Here is an 18,515-nt window from a genome sequence, read left to right on the forward strand (position 1 = left end):
TGGCATGTATCACTCAATTTTGGGTGTTTTGCCAAAAAAGTAAAAACCTTTCCGGGAGTACAATAATTGATGTCCGACTTTCTCTGCGGAATAGGTTCTTTTAAAAAAAATTTTTTCACGAAATCTATGTATTTATAAAGATGGAAATTATGTGAAAATATTGGAAAAAAACTTTCTAGGTTTTATTTTATGACAAAATTACATTCTTTCAAAATTAAGTTCTTCAAGTCCTTATCGGCATCCCAATGGTGTATAGGGCACTGCATATATATACACAGTTTTATCTCGATCGTTAACACATGAAGGAAAGGTGATCAGCCCTCCGCTTCAGGTACCAATCCAGGGAAATATTGAATAAAGATTAGAGTGAAAAATAGCTTATATTTATTTCATCCCCGCTCTGGGAATCGAACCCGGGACTTTTAGAACGGTAGACGAGCGTGCTTACCATTACACTACGGAGGCGGACAAGTTATATTATGTATAAGTTACAGCATACCAATTGATAGACGGACTTCGCTGTTCATTTACGTCCAAACTCCCAGTAAGGTTAATGTATACCAGGCAAATGCATAAGTTTTTGCCGTTGTTTGTGGTAAAGAAAACACATAATTTTCAAGGGAATTTAAAATTAGAAATGTGTGCTTTCTGCTTTGTTTCTTTTCTATTAAACCAGACTGAGCCAGTAGCCTTATTATAGCTAGTATAGTGAAAAAAAATGATTATAGAGTATTGCAGATTTTGTACTCTTTTCACGCGTGTTTTCGTAGAATGGCCCCATGACTTTATTCCGTATCTTAAAATGGATTCTACCAGCGAAGAGAGATAGATAATTTACAACATTTTGAGTGTGTCCAAATACTTGTTCACAAAATCTGGATTATCTCCAATTACAGGAGTTATTTTCATATTATTTTTTGACATCTCATCAAAGATGAAGAAGAATATGGATTGATTGATATTGATATGATTATAATCCAGGATTCGGATCTCACATACTAATATAAGAGTTTCTGCTTAATAAAAAGCTTCTTTACATCTCACCAATAGATGTCTCTAGTGAAGTTCTAGTGATTCATGAACAAGGTTTCTAAATTGGTTCATATATATAGAACTTCCAAGAATTTGAGTAGTGTGGTTGTCAATAATGGGTAGAATTGGTGAATGTTACACGTGTGTAAAGTGATCACTTAAACCAGCCTATGACGGTCGTAAGCCCCGTAAATGCCTAGACTTCCATATTCTTCTTCATCTTTGATGAGATGTCAAAAAATAATATGAGATAGATAATCTTCAGAGTTTGAATACAAGACTTACCATAATACCGGTATCACCATGGCCTGTTTGAGCTGCCGCAGTTTTAGCGCTTTGTAAATAGGTAGAGAAACTTTACCAGAAATTAATGTAGCATTCTGAAATGATTTGAAAAACATAAATTTAGCCATATAAAATAAAAGTAAGAACAAATTCGACATAAATATTTATGTAATAAGAAAAAAAACATACCGCGTTCTTACGTTTGGTCATTGGTTCTCTGTTGCGAAAGGTTACAAACACTTTGCTAGAAGAAAAAATAAAACAATTAGCAATAATTAAAAATAAAAAATTTATTAAAAAAAGATTTCCACCGACAAGACACACATTGTGGCTTGGCGGGTCTCTGCAAAAAAAAAGTTCTAAATATGTATAAATTGTGATTTAAATAAATGTATACAAATAAAATAAATAAATAAAAAAAATAAAAAAGTATAATTCACAATATTTCGCTTGTGTACAAGTCTTTGTTTTCAAATCTGGGTGTGTCCACTATTTATTTTGATATTATATTTACAGGGCCTACAACATGTCATTGGCCGGTTTAAGTGATCACTTTATACACTATGTAGCATTCTACCCATGATTAGCTGCTACAATACTCAAATTTAGACAGTTATATTTATGACGGCAGAGTGGTGAACGTTACACAAGTGTGTAAAGTGATCGCTTGAGCCAGCCAAATGCCAGGTCGTAAGCCCTGGGATGCTCAGACTTCCATCTTCTTTCACATAAAAAGAGGAACAATAAATGTTTCATATCAAGTTGAGACAACTATAATATAAAATCTCAGCATTAAAACTATGTTAGTCCGCCTCCGTGAGGTCCCGGGATCGATTCCCAGGGAGGGGTTAAAATATTTTTTTGGCGATTTTACACTATATTTATTTAATAATACCCTGGACTGGTCCCTGAAGCGCAGAGGTGATCATCTTGCCTTCGTAATGATCAAGATAACACTGCGTCAATACGATGCAGTGCCCTATGCACCATTGGGTTCAGATACGTGTCAGGAGAAGAAAAATAATAATGTGCAAAATGTCGGGTTGTGGTCCCGTGGATAGTTTCGCGGACTCTCGAGTCAGAGTTCGAACCCACTCTACCACAATTTCACACCTATTTCTAATAATGAGCCGCTTAGGCTCACAGAAATAGTATGAAATTGAAGTCTTTTTGTAAATAATAAGAGCAAAAATATTTCTTTTGTATTTAACCCTTTGAGCACAGAATAAAAAATATTATACTTAACACATTTTTATTTCTAGAAAATATTTACAAATAAGTGTAGGTATACAGCAAATTATGAGAAGAAAATGTTTAAATCATGTCCTGATTATTCTCCAGGATGTGGTTAGCGCTGGTAAACAGGAGTCACTTGTAGTCCCTAATTATTTATTAACTAGAAACCTGTAGGCATTTGGACAATTTATTTTAAATTTGTGGTTAGCAGCAGTAACCAGTTGTCCTGAAAGGGTTAAAAAAAAATAACACAGCACATTACTCAAACTTAGACAGTTATATTTATGACGGCAGAGTGGCGTCAATACGATGCAGTGCCCTATGCACCGTTGGTTGCTGATAAGGTTTAGAAGAAGAAGAATGGTAATGTGCAAAGTGAACCTGCTGCTCTCCTCGAAGGCGACGATCACATCCTCGTCGGAGCAGTCCTCAAACAGTTTCTTGACCCTTTCGGTATATATGAGGCTGTGCTGGCTCGAGTCCATGTTGCGCAAGTACACCGTGTTGCAGGGGTCACGGCCGGCCAGCAGCTTGGTGGCCTCGCGCTCCTCCGCCTCGCCCCCGTGCGAGAATGTGAAGTAGTACGGGTAGAAGGCCCCCGCCAGCAGGAACTGCAAAGGCGGTTATACAATCAAACAATATAACAGTGTTAGCGACGTCATTGTAAATTATATAGGTATAAATGAATGTTGCCCTGAAAAAGGCCATTAAATAATAATCTGAATTTGTCAAGGTAGTGCTGCCCCTCCTATAAAGAAATGTTTCACTTTCGGGGGTGGCCGCCTTAATGTAATATCGTATGTAAAGTAAATGATGTATATAACGTAATAATATGCGTAAACATGGCATGGGGAAATCGGCCGTGCGCACTGAGAACCTCTCGCCACGGGCATGGAATGCCGACTGAGTCAGGCGCGGCGCTCGCGGCGTATTATACGTAGTGCGCATGACCTTATTTACGTCGCGGCCGGCCGGCCTGGCGCATGTTAGGGTGGGGGGAAAAAGGTCTCTTGTGCTCAGTCGAAATAGGTGAACCGCGCTTGTTAATGATTATAAGAATGATGTACATTTATGAATAAAATTAGTCCTCTTCGACTACTAAAACTTGTCTTTCACTTCTCCGCTCCCGACCTTCGAGACCTCGCCGTGCCGCCAGCCTGGACAGCTTCGCCTCTCTGCACCGATTCACGGACCTGTTTCGGAAAGCCCTTTTCAGGGCTATTGAGGTTGACGTGTCGGTCCGGCGCTTGGTTCTTCCCGGCTTGAGTTTCTAGTCACCTCCGTCCGTATCCAGCTTACAACTGGGTACAACGGGGACGTCTAGAACCGTCGATCTCGACCAACGCGTCATCAAGCGGTATTTACGCCACCACCAAACCGTCAGGACTTGCTCCTTCTTGCGCCGCAGAGCAGACCACAGATTACAGTCTTGTACGGACGGAAGACGACTCGTACATATAGTAAGTCCTCTACTTACGTGATTTCCACTTACGTGAATTCCTACTTACATAATTTTTTTCAATGTTTTTTTTAGCCCCTAAGATTTCAAACAATTGTTTTGATTATCGAATGGACAGTAAAAGATATACAAGTGTGAAGAGTGATATCTTAAGCCAGCCGAATGCCAGATCATAAGCCCTGGGATGATAACACTTTTATCTTCCTTCATTTAAAAAAATGACAAATGTTTCATCCCAAGTTGAAACACCTATAATATTGACATGTTTTAGAATAAATAATAATAAAAATATTGTTTTACATCGAGAATGAAGGACACAAAATTGTGAGGAGTTTGGATTAGTAAATCCTGTCGTGAATATTATAATTTTTATTTTATTTTATTTTTTTATTATTTCTCAAGTTAACTTTCTAATATAAACTATTTTATACACTTAATTTACTACAAATACATATATATATATATATATATATTTACATTTCCTTACAGTACTCAAAACATTTATTTTAAATTCTTTCAGACTCTTTTCATTCTTCATACATTCAGGCATGTCATCATACATTTTTAAACTCTTATACATTAAACAATTTTGCGACTCTGTTTTTTTCATAAATGGCAGTCTTATTTTATCCTTTTTTCTAGTTAAATGCTCATGACAATTTTTGTTTAAAACTATTCTATCCTTAAAATATTTTGGTAATTTATCGTTAAAAAAATTATGTATAAATATCAAATTTATAATATGATTAATTAGCATACCTTCAGAATAAGAGGCAGTTCTATTTCGTTCCATATATCGCTAGTTTTTTCAATTTCTTCCATGCCCTCATAAGATACTCGCTGCTTCAACTCTTTCACGAGGGAGTCCAATTCGTGGATTGCGTTTAGCTGCAGAAAAGCAGTCTTTGCCCAAGCCCTCTCACCACCACGAGCAGTTTTGAAATAATTCGATTGGTTCAAATGTTGGTATACCTACAAATATAAAGTATTGGTAAATGAACATGGAGGTTTTCAATTCAATTAATTCAATTTATTAAATAATTGACATATACATGACAAACTTACATTCAAGACGTATGTATTAATAACACAAATTACAAAGTACCGTAGAACGGGGCTACTTGAACTTTGATGTGTTACTTGAACCCAGTAGAAAAAAAGATTTAAATATGTATTTGGTCTACAATAATGAACATATAAGTGTCGACTGTCAGGGAAACAATGAATCATGTCGATACGTTCATTATTGTAGACCAAATACAGATCTAAATATTTTTTTGTACTAGGCTCAAGTAACACATCAAGTTCAAGCAAAGTTCTAAGGTAAATAAAAAGACTATAATAAAGATAACAAATTACAGGTAAACAAAGTGTTAAACTTGTAGAAGAATACCGGTTCGAAATATACCCTCTGAGACATAGAACAGATCAATATTTGTTGTGATATTGTTCACCATAGCGGTAGCTCTTCCTACAGGCATAACCACCGGCAGGTTGGTTCTGCGTATAGGAATGTGAAACAATCTATGCCGATGCCGTCTTAGGTAACTATTGAGAGCATACGGAACAATGCTCCGCATAATCATCTGTTCAATAGATTATCTTAACTTTTAGTTGCAAACCGCGTGGTAATTCGTATGATGTGAATGGAGCTGATTTGGCCTTTAGTGTCTGTTGTAGATTTGTACTAGAGAAGCGTTGGGAACTTTGAAGTATTTTGCTGGGAAAGGTTTCATCGTGGCTCCGGCTAGTGAAATCGCAAATTACCTTTCCCGCCTTGTTGCAGTCCGCAGGGACGGCTTCCAACATCGAGAGTAGATGGCCCAGTTTCTTGGTTTGACACCAGTAAAGATCAAAAGCACTAGATTGCAGAGAATCAATATACTGACCCTGGTATACTTTGCCGAAAGCCCGTCAATAATCGACGATGATGTCAGTGTACCTTGCGGTCGAGCTGGGAGGTTGTATTGCAGAGTGCACATTTCTCAAGTTCCAATTTGTCAACAATATTTACAAATAAAGAATTATTTTTTTTTGTGAAAAATAGAAATGCATTTATTTGTAAACAAATGTATTGTTCACCCTCACAATGTCAGAGTCATCCGATAGTGATGTTTAAAGCGATCTTTATACTCAATGTAGTGATAGTGATGATGAAATCAGAATGTTTGCCAAACGGAGGATGTTTGCCAATTTCACACGATTTTGACAAATTTTTACGATTCAAAATTCATATTTTTAAAACATGTTTTTAAATTTTTGTGAGAAAAAAACATTTGAAATTTTTTAAAGTTCCGATTCGTCAATAATATTTACAAATCAACAAATTTAAATAATTTTTAGTGAAAAATAGAAATGTATTTTTTGTAAAAATCTGTGTTTGTGTTTTTGTCTTTGTAAAAACAATGACCACAAAAAGAAATGGACCATTTTTACAAAAAAAGGCTTCATCTTTTTTAGCATACATTTGAGAAAAAAAATCTCAGCACTAAAACGGTCAAAAGATCTTATTCATATAGGAGTAGATTTCATACCTTATACACATTAAGGAAAGCGATGCAATCACTGGATGAACCATCTGCCCATGTGAGTTTGGAATTGTAGGCCATCAAGGGTTCACGGAATGGAGTATTGAATACGTTTTTAACGCTCATTGCTGCAGCTGGAATGTGACACAAAAGAAATTAGGAAACATACATTTACCTATCTGTTCAAACAAAATAAAAGTGGAAAAAACTATATACTTGTTTTATTATACAGAATATCTAATGAAAACTCAGTTGGACATGGTAGCCGAGAAAGACCGAGGAAAACTTGGCATGATGAAGTATTTCAATTACTTAGGCGCGGTCATGTCAGGAGTCGCAACAAGCGGTGGGTTTGTATAGGGAGTAGCAGAAATGTGGAACAGGCGAAGATTGTTGGCAAAGACAGATTGGTTTTATTCTCCCTGCCTACTCCTGCAGAAAGCGGCGTGATGGTTAGTTTATTTTTTTAACATGAAAATTTAGTAACTCAAGAGCCTAAGTTAAAAATAAAGAATAAAAATAACGGACAATTTAAAAATTACAGAGTAAATGCTCGATAAAAAAAAAAGTTAAATTACCCATTCCAATGCAGTCCTCCAGGCATCCAAATATGTATCCGAGAACAATAAGTTTGGAGAACCTAATGTCCAAAGGCAGTTTGGCCATAATTCTTCCCATGTATGTAATGTCACCATCTTCCGTGGATATCTCACCGGACACCGTTTTGAGCAAAGCGCCCACCTAGAACGGTTATTTGAATATGGATACCATGACAAAGAGGATGCAAGGACATGCAAGTGCTTAAGATAATGAGGAACAATTCACAATATTTTTAATGTGTCCAATTTTTTCCACTAAATCTGGATTTGCTCCACTTAATTTTTTATATATTATATGAAGCAGTTTGAAGGAAGATTTCATGAAGGTTTCTGCCAATAAAAAAAAAACATGGTAATTTTAACCACAAATGCCACCGACGAAGTAACACTGATGATTGAAGCAAAAATACAACCTCAAAAAAATTGTTTACTGTGGTTATCCATCATGGGTAGATTAGCGAATATATAATAGCAGTGTGTAATGTGATCACTTAAATCAGTTGATAATTCGTAAGCCCAGCAAATGCCCAGACTTCCGCATTATTCCTCATCAAATCAAATCAAATCAATTCTTATGCTGATGTATCAATACGAAAATCTTGATATCAATAAGAATTTCCAAATGCAACATTTTGGAAAATTTGATGTGTTATATTATACAAATCGCTCACTCCTTTCAAGAACGTCATAAATCAAAAAACTTGATTTTTCTGGAGAATGTTTTTAAAGTTTAAAAATATGATACAATGCATTAAAAATAAATATCAAGCCACTTATTACTGAACTTTTTACTGTGCAACAGATCTTTTTAGGTAAAACCTGAAGGTTTTTTCCCCATTTGAAAAATATTTAGTATGTTTAAAAAAATAATTAAACAATACCTTTTTTTCTAAATGCAAAAACAACACTTTTGCCCTGTAGCGGGTAAATATTAAGTTAAAAATATGCCTCTTTTGCTGGGATATAGTACATTTTCTGGGCATTCCGAAAACATGCACCACTGAAAATTGTCAATTTTTGATTTATGATATTCTTGAGTGAGCGAAATAGGTTATCAAAATAGATTCTAGAGACATTTTAACATACCATTTGATCAAAAACAATTGAGCTATTGTTCAAACAGATTTGAATTTGAGAGCGAATGTTCACTCACATTTTTAAGAGCTAAAATATGAGGGATTAGTAACGGAGAAGTTAACATATTGTTGTCAGGCAGTTTTTTTTTATCAACCCCAACCCTAATTATACTCGGACAGTCTGCTGTCCGACCCTAAGTATACTAATCACAAGTAACGCAAATCCGATTCTCATCTGTACAATGTTTTTTGGAGTCTCTAACGCTCTACTAAAAGTAAGCAAATTGAAAGCGTCGCCCGCTCTCTACCAACAGTATGTAAAAGACGCTTTTAAGCGTTTCCCGCAAACAATGTGTTAAGGGCTCAAATCAATTTGATTTACCTAGCAGATTTACTCCAGTCTCCAATTTAGAACCTTTTGTTTACTGAGCAATATTTTACCTGTTTCAGGTTAAGAACAGTCCTTGAAATATTGATGAGTTCCGGAGGGTCCATCGCGAGAGCCAGGATAGAAACAGGCGGTCCCATATCTAGGAGCTTGCATGACAGGACTAGGTTGTCCAGGGGACATCTCGTAATTTCCGGGACACAATCTTCAGCCAATCTAGTATCCTGGAAGGAAAATGCCAAATATACATACATTGCAATACACATACAAACGCGGTTTTTGTGTGTATTATATAATCAAATCATAATCAAACCCTTATCCGCACCCCAATGGTGCATAGGGCACTGCGTCATATAAACGCAGTGTTATCTTGATTGTTTACACATGAAGGAAAGGTGATCAGCCCTCCGCTTCAGATACCAGTCCAGGGTAATCTTGAATAAATATGACGGTGAAAAAATCACTTATATTTATTTTACCCCCCTTGGCAATCGAACCCGGGACCTCCAGAACGGTAGCCGAGCGTGCTGACCATTACACTACGGAGGCGGACAACGTTATTATATAGGTTGTTTTTAAATTTCAGCCTTAGGAAAACTGACATTAATGAAGAAATTTCATTTCCAGGCACCGAGTAAAAAAAGCGATGGGCCAAGGAAAGGAAAAAAAATTGGGGATTTCATGACTGGGAAAGACAACTCTGCCTTTTCCAATCTAGAATTGTTATAGATTGTAATGATTGCACGGTTATTCTATTTTTGTAAAAGAAGGGAAGGCTGTTTTGGCATAACATTCAGAGTGGTATGTTGTTATGTAATATGCTACCCTCTGATAACATGATTTGAAAAATTAAAGAGCGCCATGAATGTGTAAAGCCCATCCGAGTAAATGATTTTGCGGGGAATTCGAGATATGCTATGTATAGGGACGAGCGGGAGACAAGGATGCGAGAGTGCGCAAGGATAGTCAGGTAATAGGTTTATACAAATATAATATCTGCTTACAAAGAATTCCTGCGACACCATCCTATAGACACGCCCTTCCCTGACTCGACCGGCTCTGCCAGCCCTTTGCTTGCAGTTAGCCTGGGAGGCCCAAGCCATCTCCAGGGATGAGAAGTTTGTCTCAGGGTTGGACCTCAACACCTTGGTCAGGCAGAAATCAATAACTGCAATATAAAATTTTCACACATAAACTTGCTGGGGTTGTACCAATGTATAACCTTGGCCAGACGTATTAGGCGTACCCCGCAAAATGTTCACACATAAACTACCCGGGGTTGTACCAACGTATAGCCTTGGCCAGACGTATTAGGCGTACCCTGCGAAATGTTCACACATAAACTTGCCGGGGTTGTACCAATGTATAGCCTTGGCCAGACGTATTAGGCGTACCCTGCGAAATGTTCACACATAAACTTGCCGGGGTTGTACCAATGTATAGCCTTGGCCAGACGTATTAGGCGTACCCTGCGAAATATTCACACATAAACTTGCCGGGGTTGTACCAATGTATAGCCTTGGCCAGACCTATTAGGCGTACCCTGCGAAATATTCACACATAAACTTGCCGGGGTTGTACCAATGTATAGCCTTGGCTAGACGTATTAGGCGTACCCTGCGAAATGTTCACACACAAACTTGCCGGGGTTGTACCAATTTATAGCTAGGTGTATTATGCATACCTTGCCAAAATAATTTATGACTTGAAGTATCACAGTTCTTGGAAAATTTTGGTTTGTATTGACACTATGCTGGTTGTTTATTACTTCTTCAAACCCTTATCAAACACCCAATGGTGCATAGGGCACTATATCATATGAATGTTATCTTGATATATGAGTGTTGTCTTGATCGTTAACACGTGATGGAAAGGAGATCAGCCCTCCGTTTGAGGTACCAGTCCAGGGTAATATTGAATAAATGTTAAAGTGAAAAAATGACTTATATTTATTTGACTCACCCCAGGGAATCGAACCCGGGACCTCCAGTACGGTAGCCGAGCATGCAGACCATTACACTACGGAGGCGGAGATTTTTTTTTTCTACTCACAATTAACCCTTCACTGCATGACTTTTTTTTGCATGACAGCATGACTGCATTGACAGTTCGTCTTCGAGAGACAAGTGAAGTTATTATTTTGGCGTTTAAAGCGCATCTTTTGGCTAAATTATGAACTATATACTTGAGTTATGAATGTATCTAATCAGTAACAACAAAGAATGGTTGTTTATATTTTTGAAGGACGTTTTAACACTAACTTTTGGGTATGTAACAAATTTGATACACTATGCAGTGAAGGGTTAATTGCATATCTGCAGAAGCCAATGAAAGCAATCGTTGGAACGTTTTGGTTACCATATTTGATGTCGGGAACAGTGATGGAGCTCTCGGCGATGTTGGTGGCGAGGATGATCTTGCGATGCCCCAGCGGGGGGGGCCGGAACACGCGCACCTGCTCCTCCGTGGTGATGGTGGAGTGAAGAGGGATTACCCACCACTTGTTTTTGGCAAACTTTTTGCCGATCTTCTTGCTGTAAAATGGAAATTACACAAATCTTACGTATACATCGGACAACGGGGTCCCTGATTGCTAAAGATTCCAAATACAGAGGTTACTGGTGATTAATATACTGAGGGTCAGGCGGCAGACTGAGTATAATAAGGATCGGGGTTGGTGAAAAACCGCCCGACAGCAATGTGTTAAGATAAATGAATCGCCTTCGAAACATTGCGGCTCGTCAGTTGGTACATTTTTTTATATTTTCAAATTAGAATTTTTTATTTATATATTGTTTCGGCATTAACTTTGTGGTAAGACATGTTACAATGATTAAAGAAAACACTTGTTTTATACCACTTGAGTTTTATTAAAGACTACTAGTTTCGGAAGTTAAACTTCCATCATTCAGGTCTGTATAATAACATAGTTATTATACAGACCTGAATGATGGAGGTTTAAGTTCTGAAACTAGTAGTCTTTAATAAAACTCAAGTGGTATAAAACAAGTGTTTTCTTTAATCATTAGAATTTTTTTTGTATCTTCAAGTCTGAATTAATGAGCATTTACCGTACAATTGTATAAAACAAAAGTTCTCATTAAAGTTTTACTAAAAATTAAGTAAATACCAATATTTCTTAAAATCTATTGTGACACGTGTTTTGATGCATTCTGCCTAATTTTCGCGAATGCATTGAAACACGTGTCACAATACATTTTAAGAGATTGTGGTATTTACATATAGACAAAAAAAAAAAAAAACCCTTATCCGCACCCAATGGTGCATAGGGCACTGCGTCATATAAACGCAGTGTTATCTTGATCGTTTACACATGAAAGAAAGGTGATCAGCCTTCCGCTTCGGGTACCAGTCCAGGGTAATATTGAATAAATATTACAGTGAAAAATCACTTATGTTTATTTTACCCCCCTTGGGAATCGAACCCGGGACCTCCAGAACGGTAGCCGAGCGTGCTGACCATTACACTACGGAGGCGGACAAGACAGAACCGACATTAATAAATCAGAAAACACCGAGAGACTACCGTGGTTTGTTATCGATAAAATGAAATTGTCTTACCGCAATTCCTGATCGTTGAGCACCTTGTACAACTCTTCAATCTCATGTATACCAGGAAGAAATATCAGTACTGAGGATAAACTCTTATCAACTTCCTCCTTGTCTTCCTCTTCATCTTCCTCCTCGATTTCCTGCCTGTTTTGCTGCCTAATTTCCTCCCCGTTTTCCTCCTTATCCTCCGGCTTATCTTCCACATTATCGATGAACTCGAAGGCGTTCAATATTTTGAGAGTAAAAATATACATGTCCCAAGAGATTTTCGGCTCATGTTCAATTATTTCGGGAAGCTAGAATAATTTAAATTTCATGTTGCGGAGCATCATCTGGCTAGGCTTTTTCTGCCTTCCACTGTCTCCATTATTTCCTAAAGGGTAATTTGTCCGGGAAGTCATTGTTTCTTCGCTCGACTGATGTAGAAGACAGGAAAAACTTAATAACTATAATCAACCCTTTGCCCCATTTGCCCGTACCACATACGGGCACAAAAAATGGTCCACTCGAATTTACTGAACTCATACTGATTTTACCCTATTATTTTGTGAGCTTTTGTGTATGAACTGTAGTGGACTCTGTCGCCCAATGTAGGTATTATTTTGTGTTTCGAACAAATTTTCATATTGTATATTTCAAATGAAAAACTTGCTCCTTTTCCAAATAAAATCTTCATTAGCCCATACTGGTCCAATTTCGAATCTCATTCGACATTAATTTTTTGCTCTTAGGTCTCCCATGTCGGGTGTTATTCGACATTTTTTCCATCATTAGTATTAATTATTTAAATTCCAAGCTTACATTTTTGTGACTCGTATCTATTACGACAGTATGTGGAGCAGAGGACAAAAGATTATTCCCAATTGGAATGTAACTGTCTACCTAGATTTTTTTTTTAATTTTGGGGGAACGGAAAGGGTTAAAACTTTTCACTCAAAGGGTTAAACCATCGAGAGTTTGACATGAGCAATTTTGAGTACTACGCGTGTTGCTGTTACGTTCAACAGGTGGCGCTGTTATTGCGGACAAAGCTGTTTTTCCAAAAAGTATATTTTTACCTGTTACAAGTATATTAAAATATACGTATATTTAAATGTACTTTTGTTGTAAATAACTTCAGGAGATTTAAGATTTCGAACCAACAAACATTAAATTTTTTATTTTTTTATTTGAACTTTTGTACAATATGTGTGTACATTGGCGGGCTTATTGCTATAAAGCAATATCTTCCAACCAACCAAAAAAAACAGACTAGTGTGAACGATCTAGGCTTGTACCTTTTGATGTCTGTTAGAAATTAGTGAGGAGATAATGCTTGAACAGGTTAAGACAAGGATAAGAAAAAAGAAAAAACAAAGAAACATAAGAGAGCATAATTACAAATTAAGAATTTAAACAGGGTAACATGAATAGAAAAACAAAATGACGATAGAGTAAGGAAGGCATGGGAAAAGGGAATCAGGTAGAAAGTTTAAGGAAGAGAGGAGGGGTCAGGGGAGGAGATGGACAGTTGGGGTTCTAAGGTAAGATAATGATAAATAGAAGGTGCATTTTTTACGTGTAGAGATTTATATAGATGTTAAAATTGTATTGTGCTTACCGGTCCCAAACATGAGAGCATTTGGAGGTAGAAAATTTTTAGCTCAAACATTCTTTCATTGTCGATATTTATTATTGGATATTTTGTAAGGCCCTTGTACGTAGGCATGCTGAAGTAGGCAGAGAATTTTTCAACATTAAATGTCGCTGACATCAAGACAATCTGGAAATCAAAATATATACATACACAATATTAATATATTATACTACATATAAATAGTACACAACGGAGTCCTGATTCTAACCAAGGAAATAAGGAAAGAATGCAAGGCTGAGAGATAAGCATTATCGATAAAATTAACAAAGGTATGTTAACACGTTGTCGGCAGGACACGGCATTTGCCGTTTTTCGCGGACTGTCAGTCAACTGCGGGACACGGCAATATACGGGTTTGTTATCAGCGTGAAATAAAACGCGTTGAAGAGTAATCTGCTACCTGGGTGCTAGGCGATAGTCTGTTGACGTTATTTGAGATGTCTTGTCCAGATTGGCTAGTGTGTCGCTTGTAAAGGCATCCCCAGATATCTAGAGATTTATGCGATCTCAATCTCAAGTTTAGTTTGAGCCATTTCACGTATTGGACTATTTTTCATACCGCTCGCACTGTTTTGTTTACTGTTTGGTATGTTATTATTTGAATATATTAGCATTGTATAGGGAATGATACCTCGGAGGGGGAGACTATTTTTTATAGTTTACAATGCTTCTAAAATTGTGAAATACGGAATACTTAATTAAAAATTATGATTATAATTTATTTTTGATGATCAAATGTCATTTATGATTTCTTTAAAAACCTCAATCGAAAATATTATTTGGTTTAGAAATTGTGTCAATTGTAAGAAAGCGATATATTTTTGCGCTAATCGCGAAAAACACCCGCTATAGGCTAGAGTCTATTGTTCGAAGCGCCCGACTACAATGTGTTAAGATGGTTTGGACACGTGGAATGAATGTGTGAGTACATTCTATAAAGTTCTCGGCACAATCTGTGGTTGAGTTGAGTAAGTTTTTATTTTATTTAGCAGAGATGTATGTGACATTCTTCCCGAATAATTTTGCCTGTATGATGATCGGTACGGGAAAGGTTAAAAGAACTGAGGATGAAAGATATTTCCGCTAAAAGATATCAGCACAGAGCGTACTATTTACTAAGCAAAGTAAAGTCAGAAAAGCCACAATGTTTGGGGCTTTGTACCGGAACAAGCTCATGCAAGGTGGATGTGCTACCCCACGGGTGAACAGTCTCAAGAGACTAAAAAATATGTTACCTTAACGTGTCGGTTGGTGAGCATCAATTTTTTTACAATTATCAACAAGAAATCCATGTCTTTATTTCGTTCGTGAACTTCGTCCAGGATAACATGGGTGTAATTACTCATAGTTCTGGAGTTGACTGGAAAGAAAAATACAATTGTGAGTGATACACATCGACATGACATTTCGGTAAAAAAAAATATATATGTATATGCCATGTAATGTTCGCCTCCATAGTGCAATGGTCAGCACGCTCGGCTACCGTTATGGAGGTCACGGGTTCGATTCCCAGGGGGGGTCAAATAAATATAACTGATTTTTTCACTCTATTACCCTGGATTGGTACCTGAAGCGGAGGGCTGATCACCTTTCCTTCATGTGTTAACGATCAAGAAAACACTGCGTTTATATGATGCAGTGCCCTATGCACCATTGCGGTGCGAATAAGGGTTTGAAGAAGAAGGTACATGTACAATACAATTTATACTAAATTGAGAATGATGGATAACTCAATTATAAAAATAGAACACTTGTACGTAGATCACTTTTTGAGTTTATTGGTGTGAACACAACTAGTTTCGAGAACTACAGATGTTGCCATCGACAAGTGAAAATACAAACTGCTTGTATTTTTACCTGTTGATGAGAACATCTGCAGTGTCCTGTTTACATTAATATACTTCAAAGAGTGGTCTGATACAAGTGTTTTATTTTTTTTATTTAAATCTTGTTATACCTTAAAGTTGATGCCAAATCAATAAACTGATAATAACTAAAATAGAAAAGGACATTTAAATTGCTTACTCAATTTTTGAAGTAAAACTCCGGTGGTGACATACTGTAGTCTGGTATCATTAGATATCTTGGCATCCAATCCAACCTTTAAGTGAATTAAAAAACATTTTATTATAATACATACAGTCGAACTCGGTTATAACGAGGATGAAGGGACCGACTGAATTTGCTCGTTATAACCGTTCCTAGTTATATCCGAGAATAGGTTTTTTTTTTTAAACATACCTATCACATGAAGTATGTTATCTGGAATGGTCAGATAACACAATATGTTGCAATTGAAACAAAATTCATACAATTCATCCATTACACAAAATTGGAAAATCCTGTGCTGCTTGAGTACAAAACCATCGTAACAGTTTCATCAAAATTCGTACGACCACAGGTTCTATTTTTTTTTCGAGTCCGTGATGTTCTTTTTTAATGCAGTTAAAAATACATTATTGACACTGAGGATGATGAAAACTTTTTATACACTTTCGCTTCTTATTCACTTTTCGCGCCATGTTCTATTTCACGAATAATTTCTGACTTTTCACGAATTTAGGCACTTTTTATTTTTAGTAGATATGTTGATAATTCGAGGGTTTCATTTTTCTGACCTGCTCTAGAATTGATCTGACATCTGACACCTCGTAATGTTTACTACAATCCATAGTAAGTATAGAACATACAAAATACGGAAACTATCGTAAAAATCCCCAAAAAAAGCATGAAAAAATACATCGCAATTGCCGCCGTAGCTAGCATAGCGACACGACCACTCTGAACGACGACTTGTGCGCAGCTAAAATGAGATTGTCCAAAACAGTATGAAGCCGCATGCGAGTGTACGTAAAGTGCGGCACGCACGCATACTCTGAGAAACGTTTGTATTGGTGATTTTATCCCCGATTTTTTCACAAATTATTTATTTCCGTCGCTGCAAATGAATAACTTTATATTATGATACTTTCATGTGATACGTAATTATAATATGGAGGAATTTAAAAATTGTTGGCCCGTATCTATTATATTTTATATTGATATTCTCATTTTAAAAGTCGAGCTGTAGTAAATACATATCACCGGGAAGGGAAGGTTAAAGAAATTATATATTAGGAAAGATTTTTCAACTCAAATAATATCTACAACATTTTGAGTGTGTCTAAATATTTTTTAACAATTCTGTTTTTTATATTTATATATATATTTTATTTATTTATTTATGTAATTACATTTATATTTTATATTTTTGATATCTCAACATAGATGAATATGTAAGTATAACTTCAACAGCTGAATGTTTTTGCAAGATAATCAAATCTTAGTAAATACCAGTATTTCTTAAAATCCATTGTGACAACGTATTTCGATGCATTCCGCATCATTTTCTGTTTGAAAATGATGCGGAATGCACCAAAACACGTGTCACAATAGATTTAAGAAATATTGGTATTTACTAACTAGATCTTATATTGAAAATGGATAGATTTTACCACAAAGTGACTGCCGAATTAATAAATGAAAGTATTCAAACCTATCGCATGTTAATTGTCACAAAGTTTACCTGGTATCCAACAATGGTGCCCATTTCAAAGTTGTTTTCGTCACAGACCCTGCGGGCGATGGACATAGCGGCAATTCTCCTCGGTTGTGTGACAACAATATTACAGTACTGGCTGCGACGGTAGTGATCCTCCAATATCCACTGTGGGACTTGTGTAGTCTTGCCACATCCCGTGGGACCGTCTATAATAGTCACAGCGTTACCTTCAATTGTGCGTAAAATCTGTAAATAAAAAAAGTGATAAATGACAAAGGAAAAAAGGCTATCTGTGTGGTTCCGTGGTTAGTGTAGTGGACTCTGTGAAGTTTCTGGGTTCGAACCCACTCTACCACAATTTGACACCTATTTTTGATAACGAGATGCTTAGGCTCACGAAAAAAGTATGCAGGTAAAATATGAGTAGCAAATTATTATCATACAAATGGAAGGTTATTGTAACTTTATCAACCAATAGATTGTTTAAATTGTTTATCACCGTGTAAATTGGTCTAATTCCACTAAGAATTGTTTATTTCCACAAATTTATGTAGCAAATTATTATCATACAAATGGAAGGTTATTGTAACATATTAACCGATAGATGTTTCACCGTGTAAAATGGTCCAATTCTACTAAGAATTTGACCAGCGACTGGGTTTTGTCGTTACCGGCATTATTAGGATGTGGAGGCTAGAAAAAATTGATATATACAAAACAAAACAAAGGTTTAGAATGTTTAGAGGTTTAATATATTTACTTTTTTTGTTAATCCTGAAGAAACTTACAGAAATAATAATTGCATACAAAATACTGTAAGAGTTGATGGTTAGCTGTTTTATTACTGTCACCGATCAAATAAAATAAAGGTGGAAATAGCTATTTAAATGTTATTATATAAAACGTAGTTCCACCAAGAAATGTCAGTATTTAAAAAAAATCTAATATAAGACAGTTGTATTTATATTACCGTTGTTTTCATTTTATCAATAGGAAATTTTTGTGTTTTATTTTGGTTGATTGAGAATTTTTTATAAAACAGAGAATCTTCAACCAGCTCCGATATTTTGCCAATATCGCCAACAGACGTGAGATCATCCAGCATTTCATTGTTCTTTTCATCCTCTGCTGGCATTGATAATTGCTGTGAAAGAAAAAACAA

The 18,515-nt window shown here is 36.3% G+C and overlaps 1 protein-coding gene across 1 annotated transcript in view; it reads right to left on the minus strand.

The window, feature by feature from the left end:
• spn-E (tudor domain containing 9 protein spindle E) overlaps nucleotides 1-18,515 on the minus strand; it is a 33,855-nt gene that overhangs the window by 13,233 nt on the left and 2,107 nt on the right. The window contains exons 2-16 of the mRNA XM_088268765.1: nucleotides 18,324-18,497; nucleotides 17,378-17,599; nucleotides 15,838-15,913; nucleotides 15,048-15,172; nucleotides 13,777-13,938; nucleotides 12,186-12,472; nucleotides 10,962-11,137; nucleotides 9,608-9,771; nucleotides 8,657-8,827; nucleotides 7,119-7,281; nucleotides 6,547-6,674; nucleotides 4,772-4,984; nucleotides 2,935-3,164; nucleotides 1,507-1,561; nucleotides 1,318-1,412 (exon numbers count right to left, since the gene is read on the minus strand). Of these exons, the coding sequence (XP_088124891.1) occupies nucleotides 1,318-1,412; nucleotides 1,507-1,561; nucleotides 2,935-3,164; nucleotides 4,772-4,984; nucleotides 6,547-6,674; nucleotides 7,119-7,281; nucleotides 8,657-8,827; nucleotides 9,608-9,771; nucleotides 10,962-11,137; nucleotides 12,186-12,472; nucleotides 13,777-13,938; nucleotides 15,048-15,172; nucleotides 15,838-15,913; nucleotides 17,378-17,599; nucleotides 18,324-18,497 (2,441 nt within the window). The remainder of the gene's footprint in view (nucleotides 1-1,317; nucleotides 1,413-1,506; nucleotides 1,562-2,934; nucleotides 3,165-4,771; nucleotides 4,985-6,546; nucleotides 6,675-7,118; nucleotides 7,282-8,656; nucleotides 8,828-9,607; nucleotides 9,772-10,961; nucleotides 11,138-12,185; nucleotides 12,473-13,776; nucleotides 13,939-15,047; nucleotides 15,173-15,837; nucleotides 15,914-17,377; nucleotides 17,600-18,323; nucleotides 18,498-18,515) is intronic.

This window comes from Brachycentrus maculatus, unplaced genomic scaffold (genome assembly GCF_059751285.1).
Source record: "Brachycentrus maculatus isolate JH-2025_06_01 unplaced genomic scaffold, ASM5975128v1 h1tg000328l, whole genome shotgun sequence".
Taxonomy (NCBI): Eukaryota; Metazoa; Arthropoda; class Insecta; order Trichoptera; family Brachycentridae; genus Brachycentrus; species Brachycentrus maculatus.